The sequence below is a fragment of the Crassostrea angulata genome, chromosome 1 (assembly GCF_025612915.1).
Source record: "Crassostrea angulata isolate pt1a10 chromosome 1, ASM2561291v2, whole genome shotgun sequence".
In the NCBI taxonomy this organism is placed as follows: domain Eukaryota; kingdom Metazoa; phylum Mollusca; class Bivalvia; order Ostreida; family Ostreidae; genus Magallana; species Magallana angulata.
Genome location: NC_069111.1, coordinates 51,918,417 through 51,935,888, shown reverse-complemented (window position 1 = coordinate 51,935,888; position 17,472 = coordinate 51,918,417). Strand labels below are relative to the sequence as shown.

The 17,472-nt window shown below is 32.5% G+C and overlaps 1 protein-coding gene across 3 annotated transcripts in view; it reads left to right on the top strand.

The window, feature by feature from the left end:
- Window positions 1-15,049, top strand: part of LOC128185840 (MAM and LDL-receptor class A domain-containing protein 1-like) — a 76,153-nt gene extending 61,104 nt beyond the window's left edge. For 2 of the 3 annotated variants that reach the window (XM_052855513.1, XM_052855528.1), the window contains 14 exons: window positions 2,032-2,123; window positions 2,834-2,960; window positions 4,902-5,083; window positions 5,235-5,316; window positions 5,542-5,649; window positions 6,585-6,676; window positions 6,936-7,071; window positions 7,454-7,626; window positions 8,003-8,087; window positions 9,258-9,361; window positions 10,489-10,618; window positions 12,150-12,319; window positions 14,489-14,570; window positions 14,829-15,049. In XM_052855513.1, coding sequence (XP_052711473.1) covers window positions 2,032-2,123; window positions 2,834-2,960; window positions 4,902-5,083; window positions 5,235-5,316; window positions 5,542-5,649; window positions 6,585-6,676; window positions 6,936-7,071; window positions 7,454-7,626; window positions 8,003-8,087; window positions 9,258-9,361; window positions 10,489-10,618; window positions 12,150-12,319; window positions 14,489-14,570; window positions 14,829-14,848 — 1,583 coding nt within the window. In that variant the 3' untranslated portion in view covers window positions 14,849-15,049. The remainder of the gene's footprint in view (window positions 1-2,031; window positions 2,124-2,833; window positions 2,961-4,901; window positions 5,084-5,234; window positions 5,317-5,541; window positions 5,650-6,584; window positions 6,677-6,935; window positions 7,072-7,453; window positions 7,627-8,002; window positions 8,088-9,257; window positions 9,362-10,488; window positions 10,619-12,149; window positions 12,320-14,488; window positions 14,571-14,828) is intronic. The other variant, XM_052855520.1, reaches the window with a different exon arrangement.
- Window positions 15,050-17,472: the final 2,423 nt, after the last annotated feature.

The window sequence follows — 17,472 nt, the reverse complement described above, 5'->3', positions numbered from 1 at the left end:
TTGTCGTAAACTTTTTATCTTCTTCTCTAGTACCACTTGACCAAATTCAAGCAAAACGGGCACAAAACATATTTGGGCGAAGAGTTTTTAAGTTTTTAAGTTTTTAAATCTTTGAATGAAGGGCGATGTGAAAAAACAGATAATAAGAAAGATTGAATAAAGGATTTGTTGTTTTAAAAATCTTTTTCTCTAGAACCAATTTCAAACAAACTTGGTACAAATCATTCTTAAGAGATGTGCTTTCAAGTTTGTTCAAATGAACAGAGGGGAGATAATTAGATAGTAGTGAAAACAGGGTTGTTGGTTTAAAAGTTTTCTTCTCCATAACCACATGGCCAAATTTAACCAACCTTGGTACAAAACATCCTTCGGGGAAGGGTTTTCAAGTTTGCTCAAATGAAAGGATAGTTCTCCTGATGATTAGAGGGTTGAATGTTTTCAGAAAAGATTCGTTTTAAAACCCGTGGTCTAATTTCAACCAAACTTTACACAAAGTATCATAGGGGGTGGGCTTTCAAATTTTTTCAAATAAGGGTCATTTACCTTCAAAGGGTTAAAAAAAAATAAGTAAAAAAAAAAACCAATTCTATAATTCTGAATAATAATGAAAGGCTATCATTTGTGAAAATAGATTAGAATAAAGCCATAATATCAAATTGACATTGTTTCTTGTTTCTTTCTAAGACTGGATTGTCTTCCTTGAATCTTTACGCTGCTGCTAGTTGATCAGAATTAAGCCCAATATTACCCAGTTGAGCGATTTGGCCCCTGTGCTTTTTTATATGGAATATTAATTTAATTTTATTTTTAGCTCACCTGAGCTGAAAGCTCAATTGAGATTTTCTAATCACAATTTGTCTGTTGTCCGTCTGTGTGTCTGTCCGTCTGTCTGTAAATTTTTCATATTTTTAACGTCCTCTCGAGAACAATCAGGCCAATTTCAAATTAAATTAGCACAAAGCACCCTACGGCAAAGGGAATTCAAAGTTGTGAAAAAAGATTGCACCCTTTTTCAAGGGTAGAACATTAGGAGTTATTGAAAATGTTTGAGAATTTAGGGATAGGGTGGGCCATCATTTGGGGGTGGGGTGTTGTAAAGGAATATATAGAGTAAATCTTTAAAAATCATCTCCTCAGTTGTAAAAATCATTATTCCCAGGGGTATGGTGGGGCTTTAATAAGAGGTCAATACTTTACATAGGAGTGCTTAGAAAAAATCTTTCAAAATCTTCTTCTCAGAAACCTATTGGTCTGGAAAATTAAAACTTGTGTTAGAGTATCTTCAGGTAGGGTAGATTCAAGTTTGTTCAAATCATATTCCTCAGGGGTAGGATGGGGACACAACAAGGAGGGGGGGGGGCAAAAATTAACATAGGAATGTATAGAGTAATTTTAAAAAAAACCTTCTAAAATATTTGCCTGGAAAAGCTGTAACTTTACTGAAAGCAATCTAAGAAAATGTAAATTCAAAGTCGTTTAAATCAAAATCGTAAGTAGTCTGGGGCCACACTGGGCATCCAATTTTACAAAGAAAAATGCATTTAAATTATTCACAAAAACTGAAATGTTATAATATATGGTTTTACTTACATGCAAGCGTTTTGGCATATTGCTGATTCTTTAAAATTGTTTAGACTTTGGTCCATAGACGATTCTTTGGCCTTACAAGGGTTTAAGAGTTTATACATGCATCTCATTTATTAACAATTGCTTAAGATCTTTTGGAGAACTGCTGTGCTAAACATGTGATGTGATTATAAATTATTCTGTTTGAAAAGGGACTTTATTATAAACATAAAAATATCTAGGGGGAAAATGGAGTTTTATTAATGTAGGATCTACATATATTATTCTACATTGTCCAGATAGTTTGTAATGACTCCATTAAGCTGATTTTTTCATACATATTGTTCCTCGTGTGAGCGATGTGGCCCATGTGTCTCTTGTTTTTGTAATTCTCACTTAATTAGTTTTCATTTATTTCTAAAATATGTTTATTCAGACAAGGAAAAACATTGTTTTGAATTCCAGTTCCTGGTCAAGCAAACTGCACATTTGAGAAAGGGGAGGACTGTTTCTTAAAGAACAGTACTCGCAACGATTTTGACTGGTCCCTCAATTCTGTAAGTATTAACGTGTATTGAAATACCTGTTTCAATCAGATATAACGAAATTCTAATCAACTGGTGAGGTATTTAAACTTAAGGTTCCTTTGCATTCTATTGCATTTAAAAAAGCAGTATATGATTATATTATCTTCATATTCATTGATGTGGAATGTTGGCTTAAAAACATCGGGCTATTTAAGGTCAGTCGACACGTTCCTCGAAAAATGATAATTATTTTTCAAATTTTCAACGGCCTGATAATATACCAAATAAAAATATAATTATTTTTTTTTTATAATTTTTAAAATGATTTGAATATTAAAAATATATATGTATATTCCAAACATTTTTATATTAGCAATGCAAGTACATTTTCAATAAGATTAGGAAATTGTATACTCAAGTGTCTTGCACAAATGCCTTAACAGGTATCCTATCTTTTTTTTTGCATGAAAGTAGTAGTAAATCAATAACAATTTCGTAGAAAAATGAATTAATCTAAAATTAATAAACGTGTCGTCTGACCTTATAATTTCAAACTAAATATTCAGAAGGGGCATTTGTGAATGCAGACAAATCTTGATACTATGTATACTGAGATGATCTCTGTAATCTAAGTAATTTTTGTGTTATATAAAAGACCAAAATAAAAGTTGTTTATGTTGATTACATTCTCCTAAAGAAACTAGATAATTCTAAATATTTACACTTTTATTTCGTAAAAGGGGAGAACTCCAAGCTCTAAAACTGGTCCAGGTTCTGCCAAACAAGGTTCATGGTATGCCTACATTGAAACTACTAATAGGCTTCTTGGTCAGAAGGCAATGCTTATCCCCAAATATAGGTTTAAAAGTAAGTAACCTCATGATTCAACTCAACCTTAACACAACACCTCCTCCCCCCAAAAAGGTACATTATAAGTCATGTTTTTAGATTCCTTGAAAATTAATGCAATTTGTTTAATCAGTAAGATTCAAATGTCATTTTTGTTTTGGTCACCTGAGTAAACGCAGGTGACCTATTGCTATCCGTTTTCGTCCGTCGTCGTGCGTTAACAATTCTTCATTTTTAACTCCTTCTTAAAAACTACATGGCTGATTGTTACCATTTTTGGTGTGGGCATCTCTATGGTAAGAGGAATCTAAATTATGATAGTCATGGCTCTACCACCCCCAGGGCGCCACAGGTGGGGCCAAATATGTAAACAAAGCCGAATTTTCAAGGCTCTTCCTCCACTCCCACACATGTGAGGAAAAAACTGGTTGCATAGTGATAATTTCCATGAGGCCCTCTACCAAAATTGTGAAATTCATAGCCCCTGGGTCAGGGGTACAGGCTATAGAGTGGGGCCAATATGGCCATATAGTTAAAATGTATTAAGTCTTAGAAAATATTCTTTTCTACTCCGATATATATTTGTTAAAAACTAAATGCATGATTATGATGTCCATGAGGCCCTCTACCAAAATTGTGAATTCATGACCTCTGGGTCAGCCCGGTCAGGGGTTCAGGCTCTAGGATGGGGCCAATATGGCAATATAGTAAAAATGTATTAAATCTTTGGAAATCTTCTCTACTCCCATATATATATTTGTTTAAAAATTAAATGCATGGTTATGATGTCCATCAAGCCCTCTACCACAATTGTAAAATTCATTACCCCTGCGTCAGGAGTTCAGGCTCTAGCTAGAGTGGGGCCAATATGGCCACATAGTAAAACAGTATTAAATCTTAGGAAATCTTCTTCTCTTATCTCAAATATATTTGTTTTAAAATTAATGCATGATTATGATATACATGTACATGAGACCCTCTACTAAAATTGTGAAATTCATGACCTCTTGGTCAGGGGTTCAGGTTCTAGGGTGGGGCCAATATGGCCATATAGTAAAAATGTATTAAATCTTTTAAAATAGTCTTCTCTTCTCCGATAAATATTTGTTAAAAACTAAATGCCTGGTTGTGATGTCCATGAAGCCCTCTACCAAAATTGTGAAATTCATGACCCCTGCGTCAGGGGTTCAGGCTCTTGCTACGGTGGGACCAATATGGCCATATAGTTAAAATGTATTAAATCTTAGAAAATCTTTTTCTCTTCTCCCATACATGGGGGCAGAAAACTGAATACATGATGTCCACTAACTCTACCAAAATTGTAAAATTTATGAACCTTGGGTTAGGGGTTCGGGACATGGGGGGGGGGGCATTATGGCAATATAGTGTTAATGCATATAGTGTTTAAACATTTTCTTCTCTATTCTCACACATCTGATGAAAAACTGACCTATAATTATGTTTACCGGGAAGTCATCTACTGAAATTTTGAATTTCATGTTCCCTGGAGTACGGGTTTTGACTCTAGGGCAGGGCCAATATGAATGTGTAAGTGTTCATGCATATAATGTTTAAAAATTATCTTCTTTACTCCCACACACTTGAAAGAAAAACCTAATTCATTATTTTGTAGACGAGATCTTTATTTTTTCGTCAAAATTATAGGTTTCACAGTTCTTTTTGAAAGATTTTAGGAAGGGAGGTGGTCTCAATTACAAATTTATAATTTTTCTACTCCAGAATGAAACCTAATTAAGTGCATATATGAGACTCCTTGACAAGTTTGTGTATGGGTTATATATGCTACAGTACTCAGGTGACCGTTAAGGCCTCTTGGCCTCTTGTTGAAAAATGTAATCAAACTATGTTTGTTCAATATCAAACCTTTTTTTAAGTGAATTTATTTATACATGCAAATTTTTATCCTTCCATTTGCTTTTTCTTTCATTATCTCTTAAGGTGAAGAACGTTGTCTTACGTTTGCATACTACATGTGTGGAGAAACATGCGGTTCTTTGAGAGTACTACAAGAAAAATATAAGAATACAACTGAACTATTTTCAAAATCTGGTGAACAGAGCAATTCTTCTACAAATTGGAAAATTGCTTCGCTTAGTATAAATCACTCTGTGCACCAAAGAGTAAGTGTCGAGCATAATTCTGTATACTTGATAAATGTTTTATTTTATGATATCTGTTTGAACCTCTCATGTTTGTATTAGCTTTATTTATTATTTTAATGAATATTTAGAAAAAAGAGGATTTGTGAAATGTGTATTGTTGATGTTACAGATAGTTTTTGAAGTAACTATAGGAACATCATTTACGGGAGACATTGCTTTAGATGATATCAAATATTTTCCAGGAAGATGTGGTGAGAATTTTATGCAATAAAATTTGATTCATAGTTGAATAGTATCATACAATTAAAATAGATCGGCCCTGAGATACAAAGTCTGAAAAATTACTTTTGTGTTAGCATCATTAAACGGTGAACGGCACAGAATGTCCAGGAAAAATAAGATTCACTCGATATTTTGATATAGAAAAGTACTAAAAATGTAATTAACGTGTCCAAATATTATTTCAAACATTTTAGCTTGTGACCATATAACTTGTAAGAATGGAGGAACATGTCTGAGTAAGCAGAACGGAGGATTTTGTCAATGTCCACCAGAGTTTACAGGGAATCGGTGCGAAAAAAAAAGTAAGTACATATAGAAATAAATAGATCAAAATGAGTTCCTTGTTTCCAGAAACAAAAAGGTCATCTTTTCCACAAAAACCCTAAACACTGTGCCGGATAATTATGCCAGTGCCAAGGTGGCAATTTTTCACCCGCTTAAGCTGCATATATCGAAAAATTCAAATATGCAATATGATAGAGCATTGCTTCAAGAGTTAACCACCACCTTTGAAATGATTGTATCTCACCTGTCAGGTGAGATATTTACCTTTCTAAAATAAATTCCTATAGGAAAATAATTTTTCCCATAGGAAAAACCATATTCCTATAGGTAATTTGAAATTTCCTATCGTAATACAAGAACTTCCTATAGGAATTTCAATTTCGATAGGATTTGAAAAATCCGATTGGAAAACTTCATATCCTAGAGGAAAACTACATGTCTGAATCAAATTCCTACAGGAAATACCATTCTCCTATAGGAAATATAATTCCTATAGGACTTTTTAAAAATCCTATAGGATTGTCAATATTTCCTGTAGGAGAATCAATTCTCCTATTGGAATTATAATTTTCCGATGGGATATTTTTAAAGGTAAATATCTCACCTGTCAGGTGAAAGACACTAAAAACAAAAGTGGTTATATACTCTCTAGACAACGGTCTATCATTTGGTATACATGGATTTTTACGAAACTGCATCTTAATGCCACCTTGATACTGGCATAATTATCCGGCACAGTGTTCCTAACTCTATGTTTAAAACTATAAATCGAAACACAACAAATAAAAAAGGAATTTATTTACATAGAACACTTTACTAAAAAAATAAGGAAAAACTGATTTTTTTTTTATCTTACTTATACAATGTTTTTAATCATGCGCCGGTTACGTAAAAGATATTCAGTCAAAGAGTATACACATTCATTAATCCATCGTGCCTTTTTAACTTTTAGTTGGTGTTTTGGCGTCTTGTACTTTCGATGATGGTTCTTGTTTTTTGACTAACATCAACGGCCAAGACACCATGGACTGGTTAATCACTAAGGTAGGGTCCTGCTCTGTATTTTTGTATTCAAAATATTTATTCAAATTTTGTATGCAGATTGTATGCGTTTTAAAATGTGTTATAAATATGAATTTTACTCTTGATTGTGTTAACATCTCTTCTGTTGCCACCAAAATCAAAATCTATGTAAATATATTCAATGTTGTATTTAAAAAAAAATATTTTTTTAAATCACCTCTGACCATTGTTGACTTTTGATTGACGTTCTGTTTTGTATCGGTAATTTAATACTCAACAGAAGCGCACTCCAAGTCTTAACACAGGTCCCAACAAACCCCTGGACGGAAACTACACCTTTATAGAGGCCTCGGGACGTACAGCTGGCGACAACGCTATTCTCAGTTCCGCAGCAACGTCACAATTTTTTCTTCGCGGTATGTTAATCATTAATCATATTTATATGATGAATTGTTAAAAAAGAAACTTCTAGAATTATTGTTGCATTCTCTATTCATGAAAATAAGGGAGGTTTATATCAAAAAATAGAATAGGTTATAACTTATGATACTGTAAACATGGAAATGTTCGCCAAACTTTATTTTTTCCCTTTAACTCTCAATTCAAGATTGAGCAAATTCAAATGTATCAAATTATCTTTGATTACAATGGTGACTTCATGAATTGAAGACGTGGCGTAAGCGTTCGCAAGAGTAGAAACACGTGGTGAAAAATGACCCTGTATGCAGTTCTGTAGTAGTTCTATAACTTACGATTTGGTGAAATAGGTTAGCATCTATGATGATCTGGTTTCCTCAGCAGGTCCGGCATGTCTTCGATTCTTCTACAACATGAATGGCCGTGGCATTGGAACATTGAACGTATTTGCGGGCGAAAGTAACTCAGAACAAAACGTCTGGAATATCTCTGGGAATCAAAATGATATTTGGACCCCAGTGGCCGTAGATATTCCGCCTGTAAACGATCTTGTGGTACTTTTTTTTATTCATGCCTTTAAAAAGTAGTATTTTATAATATGGTTAAATGTATTAAGCAAGATACGAATTTCCAAAGCAATCAAATTACTGTTTATCAGCATTTAGTACAAGTGTACTAAAACCAGAATTTTAAATGAGGATTTAGCTTTAAACTATATTATTTAGTAGTGGTAAATTCTAAAATATTTACATTCTATTACTTTCCTGTATCTTTATTTGGAGTTCTTTGTGTTAAAGAAATTGATATATAGTCTTAAAATGTCAACAACCATCTAACCGTCTTACTTACAGGTTATTGGACGCTTTCTGTAATGTCAAAATACTTAAATTTTGAAGTTTGTATATGAAAGATTTGACTTTATTTTGACAGATTTGGATTGAGGCTATCCGTGGAAAGAGCTACCTTAGTGACATCGCCATAGACACGATTGAACTCTTTGATTCCCCTTGCATTGGTAAAGAAACGTTGTACATAGTGATTGATTCAGACTGCCTTTGCATTGTAATGGTAGGAGGGCAAACCAAAGACATATCACAGATTTTGTCTTGATCTGCTCTGACGATAATAAGAGTGCCATTGACAATTGAATTATATTTTTTGAAAGAACAATTTTATGAGAAAGTTCCCATAATAAAACAAGTTGAAAACCGGTTATTTATGTTGCGGTTAAGAAAGACATAAATCAGATGCTTCGTGAAATTAGGTGTTAGCAGAAATCATTGCATTTCAATGAAATATTAATGTGTTTAAAGTATTTATAATCTATATTTACATGTATGAATCCCTATCAACTCTATTCCAATAAAGTAACTTAATCATGCTATTTCTTAAAACCACAATGTTTACAATCAAAATATGGGCTTTTGTAGTAGGCAATTTAATTTAAAGTCAATGTTAAATAAATTCGAAGATAATAAATGTTGTAAATCAATGTCTTGATATAAACTTTATAAACGATGGTCTTAACTCAATACTACATATAAATACCTTATCGAAAAGGTTGTTTGTCTGTTTCTTTTTAGTTAATCATTAATCACAACACTTATCCACGTGACATTTTCTACGTTATACGTTTTTAACCGGGTTTTCCAAAAGAAAAGGTCCGGTAACTGAAATGGTGAAAATGGTGGGCGGGCGGCTGCCAAAAGGGTACCTCTATTGTACGGATCGATAACTTCTCCTACAGTTTTTAAGATAGGAAGTTGTTCTTTTTGCAGATCAATTGTACATATATCTTAGGTGTGCATAATGCACACATGATTTCTGACAATTTATGAAGCAAATACCAGCTGTTGAACTTAGTTATTTTTTATCAAAGTATTGCATACAGAGTACCCCATTTCTCTTGATAGGTAGTGTTCATCGATTCAGGGTTGACAAATGGATGATAGATACTGTTCACATAAAAGAATACCCCGTTTGCTGTCACATTGACAGCTTTTCTCTTGTTCTTCATATTGATCTATTTGTCACATTGACAGCTTTTCTCTTGTTCTTCATCTTGATCTATTCTCAGTAGTTTATAAACATTTGATTACTAGTATGAAACAAGTATATCCTTGATATGTCATCATCTTGTCTTGAAACGTTCGAGCCTTTGTTATATTTTTAATTTTATTTGAAGCTTCCCTCTCGAGTCTTCCACAAAGATGCACCTTTGAAGATGGAGCAGATTGTTTTCTGAAGGACGATAAAAAATTCGACGACTTTGATTGGATTGTTAAATATGTAAGAGCGTGAAATATTATACTCTGTCCCAAGGTCTCTGTCCCCACCACTTTATGCTGAATATTTCTATAATCATAAATACCTTTTTGCCCAGGTTATATATTCATCCTGTAGAATGTAAAAAAAAATGTCCAGATTTTTTGTTTTGAAACGCCCCCATATCGCTTCAAATTTAAATACGCACCTACAACTAACAATTATACGGAGACGCAAACGACATAAAAAAAAAATACCCGTAAATAAATTTTGAAAAATTGTTCGAGAAGTCTCGTGAATTTTCGAATGGATAAAAGTTGTTATATTTCCCTTTTAAAAATCTCCGTTGAAAACGCAGACGTGTGAAAGAGTAAATTTTAGAATTGTTTGCCGAAATGTTTATTTTAAATTCTTTTACTGACAGGTATGTGTTTTTATTTAGAAAATCAACAAAAAGTAAAGAAAACGGTTACCTTTGAAAGTCTTAAGTAATCATTGACAAAACATGTCTGAAAAAGCTTTATTTTAAATAAAAATGAAAAAAAGCAGTTTTGAAAAGCAATCACGCTTAATTGGTTGAAAACAGTCTGTTATTAATTTAAAATAGATACAACGTTAAAATTCCATTAGAAATAGCTATGTATTCACGTTTGTCTTTCTAGATGAATGAAACTATCGATATATTAATTACCCAGCTCAAACCATCTGAAATCCACGATAAGTCATAGCCTTGCTGACCGTGGTCTAACTCGGTGAACTTTGTCGGTTTTATGATATTTTAGATCAAATTAATAGTTCTTTGAGACAAGAATGAAGACCATTTTTGCATACAGATGGCCCTGATATTGATTTTTTTTCACGCTATTGGTACTATTATTTTAACGATTGTGTGAAGGAGCAAAACGGTATAGCACATGAGTTATTTTGTATGAAGGATCTTATGCTTGACTGGCTGTAGGTTTCTGGTGATAGAAGTAACCATTAGACATAAAAGAAATATCGGATGGTTTAGACTTCGGATAATAAGAGGCCAGCAGATTGAATATTTATGTTTACTGTTAAATAGTATTGGTGTTGTAAAGTAAATGTCATAGCTTTGCGTCTTTAGTATTTTTGATGCTATTAACAATTACGTTTTTTCCCCAAAATAGGGCAGAACACTATCACGGGATACAGGTCCCTCAATGGCGGCTGAAGGGAAAAAGTATGCTTACATTGAAGCTTCCGGAAAACATCCAGGTGTTAGGGCTACATTGGAAAGATTAGTACCAGTGCCAGCAGGTAAATTAAAACTTATTAACCGCCCTGAAGCCAGATATTGTACCGTAAGTGGCCAAGTACCATATTTCTCAGCTACGTTCAACGTATATAATTGAAATACTTCTTGCAATAGATATTAAATATATAACGCACATTCATTGTAAAATTGCGGAACAGAAATAGAATAGTATTTCAACATGCTAACATAATACAGTTTATATTGGCACAATGAATGACCATTATCTTGTATTAAATAACTAAGATTACTGTATTAAATTGCTCCCTTTTTATCAGTAGGTTGCATGACATGATTAAAAAATGTCGGACATTGCTAGAGATAACGAGGTTGATAATGTTTTAAAAGTGTACAAGGTGCATGTACATCTTAAAATTTCGAAATGATCACATGCCAGATTTGTCCAATTTTTGGGGGGTTCTTTCCTTATGCATGGGTTTCAATTGTTCATCAAATCAGATCTGATTTTATCTTCTTCTTTTTTTTTCAGAAAAATCAACAGAAAACAAAAATAACACCCCCTCCACCCCCTCCACCCCCCCCCCCCTTCTTCAAATCGAACACATTGATATATTAATAAAAATCTTCTATTTTTGCTAAAGTAAATATCGTCTATGCTACTTTTCACATAGCCAACTATCTAAAATATGTACTATATAGTATGACCCTAGTGAATTTGACTTTTTCTGGGTGAATGTTGATGAATTCCATAATTTTCTAACAACATTGATCAAAACTATGATCTTCGGGCATTTGCCCGAGGAAAATTTGTGGTATACCGGTATATATAATTTGATATAACTTAATATTTTTAAAATCATTTGAAAAAAATGTTTTCCCTCTCTGTACCTACCTATCTTAGAGTAGGGTCATCATATTGCAAAAATGACCCTAGTCGACTTTCATGTCCCAGCTTTATATTTTTATATGTACACAACTTTTGGAATTAAAATTCACTGTGATTCCTGTAAAATTATTGTCATATCTTAAAAAAGAGATATTACTCTCTTGTACGGATATTTTGATACTATATATTTATTTCAGATTGATTTTTGCCAATTTTAGGGCATATTAACCGTTGAATGCGGGTCCTGTAAAAGGACCCATTCCAAACTGAAAATTACTGGGTTTTTTTCCAAAATCAAATTTAAAATTCCCAAAATAGCTGTGTCGTATTGTATTACAAATGATAGGATGCTAATTGTGTAACCATGTTGTGTGAGGTATCCTTATACATCTCAATGAAAATATGTAAGTATTCTGTTAAGCGTGGTTTTTTTTTAATTAAAATGATTTATGAATTACAAGTGTAAAATGCAAATGTAAAAGAAGAAAACTTTACAGAAGTCGTGTTGTTTTTTGCTAACTTGCAGTGAGTCTATTTGTTTAACTATTTTTCCAAAAGGAGCAATTTTTCGACGAAAAAATCCCAATCGAAAGGGTACAGGACCCTGTACCAAACCAATGACAAAATATTGGTAATTATGTCTAGATAATATTGATGAAAGTAAACAAAGATCTTTTATGCTATTTTAGATGGAAAAATGTGCCTGTCATTTGAATACCATATGTTTGGAAGAACCATGGGTTCGCTGGAAGTGCTTTTCCAAAACACGACTATATTTCACGAGTTTAGTGACAAAGGAAACACGTGGAACAAAGCTGAATTGAATTTGAATGGTCTGAATAGTACAGATGTTCCATTGGTAGGTCCAAATGTAACACGTGGAACAAAGCTGAATTGAATTTGAATGGTCTGAATAGTACAGATGTTCCATTGGTAGGTCCAAATGTAACAATGTGTTAAACAGTGCCTGAATAGTACAGATGTCCCAATGGTAGGTCCAAATGTAACAATGTATTAAACAGTGCCTGAATAGTACAGATGTCCCAATGGTAGGTCCAAATGTAACAATGTATTAAACAGTGCCCGAATAGTACAGATGTCCCAATGGTAGGTCCAAATGTAACAATGTGTTATACAATGCCTGGAACGTACTGCTGTTCCATTGTTATGTGAAAATGTAATAACATATGAAACAATGCTTGGACAGTACAGTTTTTCCAATGATTAGTGAGAATGTAACAATGTGTTAAACATTTGTATTGACAATACAGCTGTAGTAATGGTAAGTGAGAATGTATCAATGCCTGGAAAGTTAAATTGTTCCAATGGTAAATGAGAATCAATGTGTTAAAAATGCATGGTAGTACGGTTGTTCCAATGGTAATTGAGAATTTCAATATGTGTTTAACAATGCATGGACAGTACCGTTGTTTTAATGGTAAGTGAGAATGTAACTATGTGTTAAACAATTCCTGGATAGTACCACTGTTCCACTGGTAAGTAAGAATATGATATGTGTTAGACTTTAAGTGACAGGATTTGAAAAAAAAGTTATGGTGGGTCGAAACCTCATTATACTATTTTAGGAATCTATACAGTATATTTTGGTTCGAATTTGAAATTTTTACATTAATTGTTTTATTTTTCGCCATTTATTTTCAATTTCTTTTTACAGCAAACTACATTGAAGCGTTTAATAGGGTCAAACTCCACAAAAGTTTCTACGTAATGTTTTGACTGACCTTTGTCCAATCAGATCGTAGCTGGGCGGAGTTAAGCCATTATCGCTCGTGACATGGATGAGAGAGAGAGAGAGAGAGAGAGAGAGAGAGAGTGAATTGAGTAAATTATAAGTGGTGCCGATGAAGAAATTATCATTAGTTATAAACTTGCAAACAAATTCATTAAGGTCTGAATATAAAAATTACATGTATATCCTATATTGGTATAGCTTTAAAGCGTTTTAAAGAACGATTTTGAAAATTTCTTTGGCCGCGCGCCGTCGACAACATGTACATGTACATGTATAAGAATGACGTAACAAACCAACTGAATTTCCTAGCATGGAGTCCGAGAATACGGACATTAAATATTTTGAAATGCGAATGATCACATATGACTTTAGATGTAGTGAAAAGGAAAGGCAACGGAGGCGGATGCTTAGTGGAAAAAAAACAATGGCGGACAAATTCATCCTAAGGTAAAGAATGTTTCACACTGAGTAATTATGAAGAAAGATTTTATACAAAGTAAATGTTTAATTCCAGGAAGATTCAGCAAACTTTGATTTGAATATTAATGGTAACACTTGCAATAAAAACACTTTCTTAAATATTCGTACAGTCTTCGATGTTGGACATTACGTACCTCATCACATTATCTATACATAGACATCGCTGTTTCCCGAATTTAAAAACCCTTCAAAATTTCATGAATTAAATAGATACACTAGACCTTGATTTGTCACTTTATAGAACTATTTTTGATAGATAGTTCGCTTATCTGCATCATCTAGGCTATACTTTACTCCATTTACCAGTCAACTCTCTCTCTCTCTCTCTCTCTCTCTCTCAAGTCCCGAGTGGTAATGTCTCAACTCCGCCCAGCTACGATCTGATTGGATAAAGGTCAGTCAAAACATTACGTAGAAACTTTTCTGGAGTAAGCTCCTATTAAACGCTTCAATGTAGTTTGCTGTAATCTCTGTTTGCCTATTGCCTAACGTAACAATGAAGTATAAATTAAATCATGATTTCAAGAATAAAGGACGATATTGTCTTAATTTTTTTAATATGTCGAACGTTGATAAGAGTAAATGACCTACATACATTTGAATTTGATTTTATCTTGGATTTTTTGTTGTTTTATTAAAATTTATAGAAAAATTTATAGAAAAATATATCAATAACACCTTTTCTGATACAATTTATCAATGTTGGTATTTAATATTATATGCGTTTCAAAGTGTAATTCCGATGCAATAATAAACTAGCATTCATTTCTCAAAAAAAAAAAATTGAATTTTTAGTTGCAGTTTACAGCCACCCGAGGATCTGGTTTCCAGAGTGACGTAGCTATTGATAACGTACAACTTGCTGAAGGTGAATGTGGTAAGTTTGAGTTTAAAACACCACACACCTACATGTATTTGTAGCTTTATTATATAGTAATCTTTATCTTACCTTATGCATACTACATGCTGTTAAACATTTGAAAAGCTTGTGCATTTTATCCTCATATTAAAAAAAACAATTAAATAAAAGTTGAGAGAATATTTCTTGATAATTTGATTCGTCAATGCAAAAAACAAACTGTTATAAGTTTTTTATTCGTTATATAGTTTGTTGATGGCTTTGTTTCTTTTTCAGCCGTCCCTCTGCCTACCTGAACTATTAACAATGATACTCTATCTCAGAATCTTCTGTTGGACCCGGCATTCGACAATTGGACACGATACAAATTGCGTGATTTCGCCAAGATGTTACAGAACTTATTTAATCAATTTATAGTGATTAGTGTCTGTGATATTCTTGCTTGATACATCATTCAATGATAATTTATATAATATAAGATATTTATTGACACTGAATTTTGTTATTCGTTGTTTGTTGCAATTGCCCGTATGGGTTTTAGCTCATTAAGGGAATTAACAGACTTGGATGCTGAATCTGAATCATAAATATCAGATGCTGGAGGAGGTTAAGGTTTCTGGAGAGCAGGATTTTTTTTATGGCTAATTAAGTTATTAATTATCCTATCTTCACAAAACTTGGATGATTCACCTTGTGCTAGGTATCCAGACAGACTTACTTAGTTGTAATTGTTTTTGTGAATATGGACGCCGAAAATTACAAACAGTTCCTGGTCCTTTCTTAAGGACGTTGTTTACTCAGGGTTTGAGTTCTAAAATCCGGATTGTTAAAAAGTTCAATGTCATGAGTAAATTTTGTTCTAAACACGAAAAGTATTTATGAATGAATTATTATTGACAAAACATTTGTTAATTTTACTATATTGTGAAATTAGGCTCAAACAAAGTTTGACTTTTAGCAAAACAGAGAAAATTCTGACTAAATTTTTCGGATTTTGTTTTCCACTGAAATATTTTTGGTAGTAGTTTAATATTAAAAGCTGTTATTTTATTTGTTAGTTAATTTAATTTTGCATATTTTCTGTTGGTCAAATCTCGCTTTTTCGTTTAGATAAGTGTACGGCACGCACTACAAAAATATTGAAAAATGCTAAAAAATGATAAATGACACCATATCTCAAAATTTTGATCATGGACCTCTTATAAATTTGATGTCAGCAGAGAAAGGTCAATATACTTAGTTTAAAACTATAAATATTTTAGCATTTATTTATCATCATTCAGTTTTTTGTTATATTGAATCAAAAATGGGTAGGGATTTGAAAACTGATAGAGGAAATTCGGACATGAATATCTATAAAATTGTGAACGAAAACCTATTGCTTTGTATCTATTTAATGTCACTGCCATTCATAAACTGTACTTCATTTGTCAAAGAGTTTAGCAATTTGTTTTTTTTCACAATTATGAAAATCTCAATCATGGTGTAAAATTTTTACGAATTTTTCTTAAATTTTCAAAAAATCTATAATGGCCATTAACTCAAAAAGTAGGCCTTTGACCTACTTTTTTGAAAGTGAAAAATAACACTACCATGTAAGGTCTATAACACACAATATTTGGATTCTAATTATCATTTGTGGATTTTTTTTCATTATGAGTAAACGTCATCCTTAACCATACTATTTTGATCGATGAGTTTGTTGGTAAATGAAAATGATAAGTTCGATCCTTTAGCACATCATGATTTGTTATATTACATGTACAATGATATGCAGTGGAATCTATCATATGATCGTGTTTATTATGAGTGTAAAATAATAAATGGGTTTGAAATATGTTATGTTATGAAACCGCCTTCGTTGAACATTAACAATTCGACGTTTTTGAACAGCCTGTAATCATCACACAAATAAAGAACAAATTGTTTAAACATTGAAACTATTTACACAAAACGAAGCTTTCAATCAAAACCACACCTTACAATTCCTTATAAAATACAGAAGCGTATCGCCCATACATAGGTTTATTGGGCAACATTGTTTAGTCAGATGACCTATCGTCAGTTGGGTGACCTATTGCCATTGGTCATTGTCTATCGTCATGCAGTGTACATCATCCTTTAAAGAGGTTCGTTCCTCTGTTTTTGAGTAGCTATTTTGGGTCTCTTCTATTCTAGAAATTATGCATCATATATTGATTCTACCCATAAGTTCAAATTTTATAATGCCAATTAAACTATCTTAGATAAAACAGGAATGGTAAAATTACATTTTTTACAGAGTTTAGTATGGGACTATATTTTGTGGCGGAAGGTTTATAAGAAGAAAATGAATATTTTTCATAACTCAGTTGTTTGCTTTCAGTGCAAACAAAATTTCCAGATAGTTTGTGCAATGGAAACCTTCATTTTGTTACGAAAAACATAATTTTACAATTTTTCAATATTTCTATCGACACATGTTGGCAAATATAACTTATAGTCAAGGTAAAATGAATCCCTATTTTTGCCTAAAATCATCTTCTTTCATGCCATATCTCAAATTTTACATAATAGACCCATACTTTTTGTTTTATTTTCTGAAATTTCAAGATTTTTCTGACAAGTTAATCAAAATTTGAGAAAAAAGTTTGAGAATTTGAAATAATTACATTACATGTTGTAATGATTAAAAATAGCATTTTATCAGAGCAAAAAAAGTCAAAATACCAATTAGGGGAAGAAATTGTAACATTTTTCTTTATGAAAATTATAATTTTATTTATTTTAAAAAGTATAAATTTGTATTTGGTGCCATGGTTCATTCCGATAATAAAATATAGAGGGAAAAGCGATTTATGTGCAATCTGCACTTTCAGTGTAGAAAGGTCAAATCAAATACACCGTAGCGCCAAATGAAGCATATAGACACCAAAGTTTT